This window comes from Anoplophora glabripennis, unplaced genomic scaffold (genome assembly GCF_000390285.2).
Source record: "Anoplophora glabripennis isolate ALB-LARVAE unplaced genomic scaffold, Agla_2.0 scaffold2903, whole genome shotgun sequence".
Classification (NCBI taxonomy): Eukaryota; Metazoa; Arthropoda; class Insecta; order Coleoptera; family Cerambycidae; genus Anoplophora; species Anoplophora glabripennis.
The window spans coordinates 2870-10337 of NW_019418979.1; the positions used below are offsets into that span (position 1 = coordinate 2870).

At 33.5% G+C, this 7468-nt stretch overlaps 1 protein-coding gene across 1 annotated transcript; it reads right to left on the reverse strand.

Annotated features, from left to right (window-relative positions):
* Positions 1 to 5742: 5742 nt before the first annotated feature.
* Positions 5743 to 7042, reverse strand: LOC108916475 (protein spinster-like). Its single transcript, XM_018722738.2, has 2 exons — positions 6868 to 7042; positions 5743 to 5820 (listed from the first exon to the last, which is right to left on the reverse strand). The coding sequence occupies exons 1-2, from the start codon at positions 7028 to 7030 to the stop codon at positions 5762 to 5764; spliced, it is 222 nt and encodes a 73-aa protein (XP_018578254.1). The 5' UTR covers positions 7031 to 7042; the 3' UTR covers positions 5743 to 5761.
* Between the last annotated feature and the right edge of the window lie 426 nt (positions 7043 to 7468).

Here is a 7468-nt window from a genome sequence, read left to right on the forward strand (position 1 = left end):
ATTATTATTGACCCTGTTATTCTACCCAATAGACTGAATGACGAATTTTGTTTAGAATTTTTGCAAAACACTTTACCCGAGTTATTGGAAGGTGTGCCGTTATTGCTCAGAGTTAACATGTGGTTTATGCATGATGGAGCTCCACCACATTTCACTGTCAATGTCTGGCAGTATCTGAACCAAAGATTCCCTCGTCGATGGATCGGTAGAGGGGATAATGTTCCTGTTAACTGGCCTGTACATTCACCAGACTTAACACCTTGCGACTATTATCTTTGGGGCACTCTGAAAAACAACAGTGCACGCTTCCACATCTAACACTGAAGAAGAGTTGCGGAGGCATATCCAAAATACCATAAATGTTTTAAAAAATAGCCCTAAAAAACTGGAAAGGGTGTCATTTAACCTTTGTTGTAGAAACTATGATGGTCATTTTGAACAGTTTTTATAATAAGTTGTACTAAATTTAATATCAACTTTGTAACTTTTATTCTCTGCATTTTTTATTCTATTTGATTATTTTTACGAATTATTTCAATAAAATTAAGCACATTGTAAATAACTCTTAATTCGTTATAAATGTGTGTATCCATATCGAAAAATGAAGTAACATTGTGGTATATCTTTTCGTAATAAACACTCATTAAGAATTGGCAGGTACAATGGCTTAAAGATCAATTTGAAATTAAAGTCAACCTGCAAAATCAGTGACTACTAGCATTTTGTTAAGTATTGTATTATGGGTCGCAAGATAACGTAGACATTTAAAAAATATTTTTTTGTGCCTAAACCGCTCAATGAATCAAAATTTTACAAGAGGCCCAAAAACATCCAAATCGTATCACTTATCAATTAAAAAATCAATCAATTTTGTAGGAGTTGTGAGTTTTAAAAAACACTCTGTATAACACCAAAATTTGTATATTGAAAGCTAAAATTCACATTCCAAAAATAATCAGAATCGATTAATACACGTATTCGAGTCAATTACAAAATTCAAAAAATTTTCGCGAACTTTGATGCCATCTAGCGGCCAAACGAAGTATTACGGATATAGGTGAATTAGCCTAAATCTGCCTATTTTGAGTCCACGAATCTGTGGCCTTCCGTTGTACACGTTATTCTAGGACACCCTGTAGCGTACATACCTAAAATTATTAATTTCTTAACCCATTTTTAAGTTTTTATTGTTAAATTTTTAATTAGCCCTTACTCGTTCACCCTCGACGTACAATTTGAGGGTTTTTAATTAATTATTTGTGAATCAATCTTCTGCTATTTGCATGGTTGGCCTGAAAATATTCCCCATGTTTTAAAATAAAAGCAGGAACATTAATCAAGCTCTGTTTTCCGCAGCCGAACCGTGTTGGATTTAATCAAAATTTGAGAGATTAAAATTAGCTAAAATATCTACTTTGAGAAAAATCTAGAATGAAGCAAAATGAATTTGTTGTTATAACGAGCGTTCAAATAAAAACGTGGTCAAGTTGGTTCTGAAAATTTGGACGTAGGGCGTAGCGTATAGCAAATGAACTTAAACGTCATCTGTCAAAGCGCTATATCGCCGCTATCAATTTGAATATTTTCGTTTTAAAAAGCGTTTAAAATGGTGTTTTCTCAAGAACAAAAAGTGTTTATCATAGAGTCCTACTTTAGAAATGGACGCAAGATTGATGGAATATGGAAGTATTCTATTGAGGAATGTTTCATAGAATTTCAAAATCAATTTCCCGGCGTTGTTGAGTACAAAATTTTTCAAAGTGCAGTTCAGCGTTGTGTTAATGTTTTTCGTGAAACGGGCAGTGTAACAAGAAAAGAAGGAAGCGGCCGACCTAAAAAGCGGACTGAAGAATTAAAAGAAAATGTCCAACAAATAATGGAAAATGCGCCAAGAACTTCTGTACGTGTTTTATCACAAATGGTGGGAGTATCAGTCGGTACCTGCCACACAGTGTTAAAAAAAGATTTGCGTTTGTTCTCCTATCGTTTAACTTGTCAGCAAGAACTTCATGAAGTTGATTTTCCGCGACGGGCTGTATTTTGTGAATGGTTTTTAAACAACTACGGTGAACTTCATAATATCACCTTTTTTTCTGATGAAGCCTGGTTTCATTTAAGTGGTTACGTAAACTCACAGAATATGAGAATGTGGTCTTCTGAAAAACCAGATAACTTTTTTGTCGAGGGCCCTCTACACGCTCAAAAAATTGGAGTTTGGTGTGCTCTCAATCGAAGGAGGATTTATGGACCTATTTTTTTTAATGGTACTCTTACTGCGCAAAGGTATAGAGAAGAAATTATCGCTCCTTTTGTTAACCAGCTGGAAGAAAACGAAATTACAAACTTTTACTTTCAACAAGATGGCGCAAGGGCACATACGGCAGGCGAGACGATGAATATGTTGAGGGAAGTTTTCCAAAATCGACTAATAAGTCTCAATGCTGAACATGAATTTCCACCGAGGTCATGTGATATTACGCCGTGTGATTTCTTTTTGTGGCCTTACCTTAAAAACACTATTTTTGAACTGCCTATTCCTGATTTAAACCATCTGCAGGCTCGACTTATAGACAAGATTCGTGAAATTAACAATACCCCGAGCATCTTAGAAAATGTCTTTAATTCTTTGAGGAACAGGTGTGAAAAGTGCTTGGAACAAGGAGGGGGACTCTTTCCGCAGCTCCTTTAATTGTTTGTTATTGTTATCACGATTATTCTTTAAAATAAAGTTATATAGTCATTAACGTTATTGAAACTGACAGCTGCTATACAGTATAAGTTGGTCGTTATAAGCTATTCCCTACGTCCAATGTGTCAGAGCCAACTTCGACCACGTTTTTATTTGAACGCTCGTTATTTTGAAGCTTCGATGTGTTTCGATAAATTTAGTGGTCGTTGAAAGTATTTATTGGGTTTTGATGGGAGTCCAAATGTCCAATTCCGAACCGACATTCGCGGAAAGGTTCTCCTTTGATGGAATTATGATCACCGAGTTTATTTTTATTTTTCATTACTCGGCGACTATATAAGATGGAATTTCCTAAAATTTTTCCCACACAGGCGTGCCAACGGGCGATCATGCGAAGAAGCGGAGCTTTAACGGCAGGCCTGCGGGTCTCTTAATAAAATTTGATTGCGCGGAAGACGGGGACCAGCCGCTGCGGTTTATTAGATTGAAGTGGCACGTGTGAGAGAAATAGAATACAGTGGGGTCACGGCTTTTTTTTATGTGAACAGCCACCATCTGGTACATAAGTACGCGTTGAGTAAGAATGGGGCTCTTCTGAATAGGGTCATTCCACTTTTCTCTTAATAGCTTTCATCGAAAAATTTGCGTTAAATAAAAACATTTCGTATTTCAAATTTTGTTTTACCGGTATGACGTCATTAAGTGAAAAATTAGGAATATCACCAAGTGTATGTTGGCACACTGATGGGTTGGCATGATTTTTTAGGTAGGATTCTATAAATCCGATGTTTCCGCGTCCTCCGCTAGAGGTCGCTACGGTATCTTTGATATAGGAAATGGGACGATTCCATCGTTGCCAGATCGAGCAATTTGTCACAAATTAGACGATTTTTATGTGCGAAACATTCTTATAAAAGTAATTTGTCATAACTTTTTTAATTTATGAATCAGTACTTAATTTAAAATGTCAGGAATTCTTGATCTGGTAACATTGAACATAAAAATCCAATAGAATTACTACATCTGGCGGTGGATTTGAGATTTTCGCTTGGTGACGTCACAAACGCCTATTTTTATTTTATTTAGGGCTTAAAAACGAAAAAAGAGAACGACCGGTTCCATGTTTTTTAACTTATTTTCATTTTCATCTGGTTGGAAGTTGGAAGCGAAAATTCTTACGTCAACACCCTTAATGTACGCAAAACAAAAACCTTTGCATTCACATACTTCTATGGATGTTCCATGTCAACAAAAATTAGATTCCAATTTTGTTTTTGCAATAAAAAAAGTCATCCAAGTACATATTTTATTAGATCCTATAGAATTTCACAAACGGAGACGACCAAAAATGGCTCTACATCGACTGTCTTGCGGTGACGACCCATTAGAATGTATCAGATAATTTCGAAAATGTTATGAAAAGTTTGCGAGGGTGTTCTCTTCTTTAAATAAAATAATGCTTTTATTGTAGCACTTCCAATTTCCGGTTATACGGACGTCGTCATCTACTTCCTTATTTTAAAATTCCCGACATCGTTCTTCGTTCTGGAAGCATTTACGGAATATACAAAGAACATGAGATGCACTACTAGTCCAATGAAATGAGTTTAAATTCGCAATTTGGTCAACTTGCCTGAATTTTTGATATATAAGTTCATTTGAGGTATATAATAACAATAAGTGACAGTAATTTTTTTTTCAACCCCGACCAAGGGTGAAAAAAGATAAAAAAAGGAAATTTTCAAGATAACTCAAAAGGGGCAAGAGCTAGGGAAAAAATAAAAGTTGCAGAGCATAAAATTCTATATAAAAAGGGTCTATTGACTTTTTCTTGTACTATTAAAACTAACAAGAGTTATAGTCCAATTAACTAAGCCTTTAAATCGAAATTTTGTCAACTTGGCTGAATTTTTGATATGAGTTAGTTTAAGGTATATTATAACAATAAGTGAGAGTAATTTTTTGTTCAACCCCCGGCCAAGGGTGAAAAAAGAAAAAAAAAAGGAAATTTTCAAGATAACTCAAAAGGGGCAAGAGCTAGGGAAAAAATAAAAGTTGCAGAGCATATAATTCTATATAAAAAGGGTCTATTGACTTTTTCTTGTACTATTAAAATTAACAGAGTTAGGGAGACTAGAAGTTAAGGGATGATTTCAGAAATTTAAAAAAATCAAAAGCAGAAAAATGAATATATTTTACATATTTTTTTTCAATCTACTCTAAAAATGTAAACTATCTTTTCAGAGAAATGGATATATCTTTTAATTTTTAATAAGGCGAACGTGATTTTTTTTCTTTGTCGTAAAACAATTAATCGAATGGCATAGAAAAAAATTGTTGTTGTTAAATCATAAAAATGAAGGAAAATTGAAGTTGTTATAACTTTTTTATTCAAAATTAAAAAATATATTTATTTCTCTGAAAAGAAAGTTTAGTTTAAAGTAGATTGAAAAAAAAAACATAAAATTCATTCATTTTTCTGCTTGTTATAGTTTTTTTAAATATCTGAAATCATCCCTTGACTTCTAGCCACCCTAACTCTGTTAATTTTAATAGTACAAGAAAAAGGTCAATGGATTATTTTTATGTAGAATTATAAATATGCTAAGAATTTTTTTTTCTAGCTCTTACCCCTTTTGACTTTTTTGAAAAATCCCTCTNAAATAATATTTTGGATTTCAACAAGGGATTACGCTCCAAAATGACTTTATCGGTACAAGAAACCCATCACCTGTTAGTAAGTAGATTATTAGTAATTTTTCGCCAGAAGTATTATTTGTATGTGTTACTAATAATGTACTCGAAGTGTATTAATTTTTATAGATGTGGACATGTTTTAAGTAAGACACCAACTAATGACTATGCGTAAGGGCTAAGAATATGCAAGTACGAAACGTAAAACGAAATCGTCGCACATCGTGTATTCCTAGCCGGTCGATACGATCAGTTCTCGCAGCATTCAGCTGCGGAGAAAACTAAAATGAGATGCGAAATGTGCGTGAAAGAGAGAAGTGTGTTCTACCTCAACCATCACAGTAAATTAAAAAACATACATCCAAAAGAAAAGGCATCTCAAGTATGTTCCGTCGTCGCATGTCCATCGTGGTCTAAATGGTTATGTTGGGCGGCCTCTAAATCAGGTGCAAACATTAACAATAATTCCATGAGTATCTTGTTCAAGTATGTGGATTTACGGTATTTGAACGTGTTAAAACATTCGTTTTAGAAAAAAAAAAAAAACCATTTCGTTTTTCTTAGAATAGTTCCAAAGTAAGTACTCGTAGGTATTTAAACAAATTATTTATTTTTGCTTTGTCGACTAATCTTATTAACAAGTTTAAAAAAAAAGTAACAAACAATAAAGTTAACTTGTGTCGCAAATTGTCTTTTTTACTTCTTTGAAAATTTTTTCGGCAATATCAAACATCTTATTTTTTTCTTGACTAGCTGAAAAAACAGCATACGTTGCTTAATATTTTGATATACACCACACCCGGATACTATGAGCAAAAAAAATTATGAAATGTACTCTCCAAAATAACAGTACAAACTCAATCATTACTGGCATAGAGCGATTTACTAATCTGTAAGTACAACAAAAACATGACTAGCACTCAATAGACGAACAAACAATATTGTATTGTATTGTGTTATTAAATTACACCCCCAATGTCTAGTTGAAAAGTATATTTAGCCTGTCGTGACATTAGTAATGCTTCCATAGTACCTAGAGATTGGTAGGTTGTTGGCCCAGTAGGTACAAAGTAATACCTTATGCCAGTAGGCATTGAGTAGCCAATGAAATTTAACATATGACATATACTTTGTAGGTTATGTCTCACACAGCGACCTACCCCAGTAGGTGCAAAGTAATTAACACAACTAAAAATGATTTTATGATCAGATCCTTGGCACAACTGTTTTTAAAATTATTTCATAAGAACTTGTACTATAATTTTTATAAATAGAATCACCCCACAATTATTTTGCTCGTAGTTTCTGTAGAGGGAAATTTTGTTACACACAAAAAAATCTACATTTTTTAATGAAAAATTTTTTACTGAAAGTTTTCGAAAATATTTAAAAAAGTTACCTAAGTTGAGACAATAAAATACAGTCATCGAAAAATAGATTCCTTATCTCGATTCATCGTAACTTCCTAAACCGTGAATGCTTACCGTGAACGGCGGCCTCCACTTTGTGTTTATCCTGCACGATGTAGAAGGCGGTGATGAGGAAGAACAAACCGCCTATAACTTCAACGAAACACGTCGAGAATAGGGCGTATTGCAAGGACTTGAAGTTTTTCAAATCGGTCGAGTCGGACAAGTTCAAGTTCATCTTGAAAGCCTCAGATAGCTAAAAAAGTGAATGGTTATTGGACACATTTAGGACTAGGCACAGCAGAATGACACACAGGGTGTAACTTTAAGACGGAGCCACATTTTTAGGGATAACGGTATGTGTTTCCCAAAATAATAATCTAGGTAAAATAACTTTTTTTGATCGAATAAAATAGTCCCGTTATAATTCATTTTATAAACATATAAAACGTTATAAAAAATTATATTTTTTTTTGCATGATTTATTAAATATTGACCAAGTAAAATTAGGCCTTAAAATAGTTATTTTTGTATCTTGAATAGCTTCTATTCTTGCAAAAATGCAAAAGTACCATTTCGCTTTCGAGATGCAAATAATATTTTTTCGAAAACTGCAATAAAATAAGACAATTGTGTTATATAAAACAATTTAATTTATATTTGAAATCGTTTGAAC

Coding starts and splice junctions, on each gene's coding strand:
- LOC108916475 (XM_018722738.2), bottom strand. CDS start 7,030: ATGAACTTGAACTTGTCCGACTCGACCGATTTGAAAAACTTCAAGTCC. Junction 5,821..6,867: donor AGTGGAGGCCGCCGTTCACG/GTAAGCATTCAC, acceptor CACCTGATTTAG/AGGCCGCCCAACATAACCAT.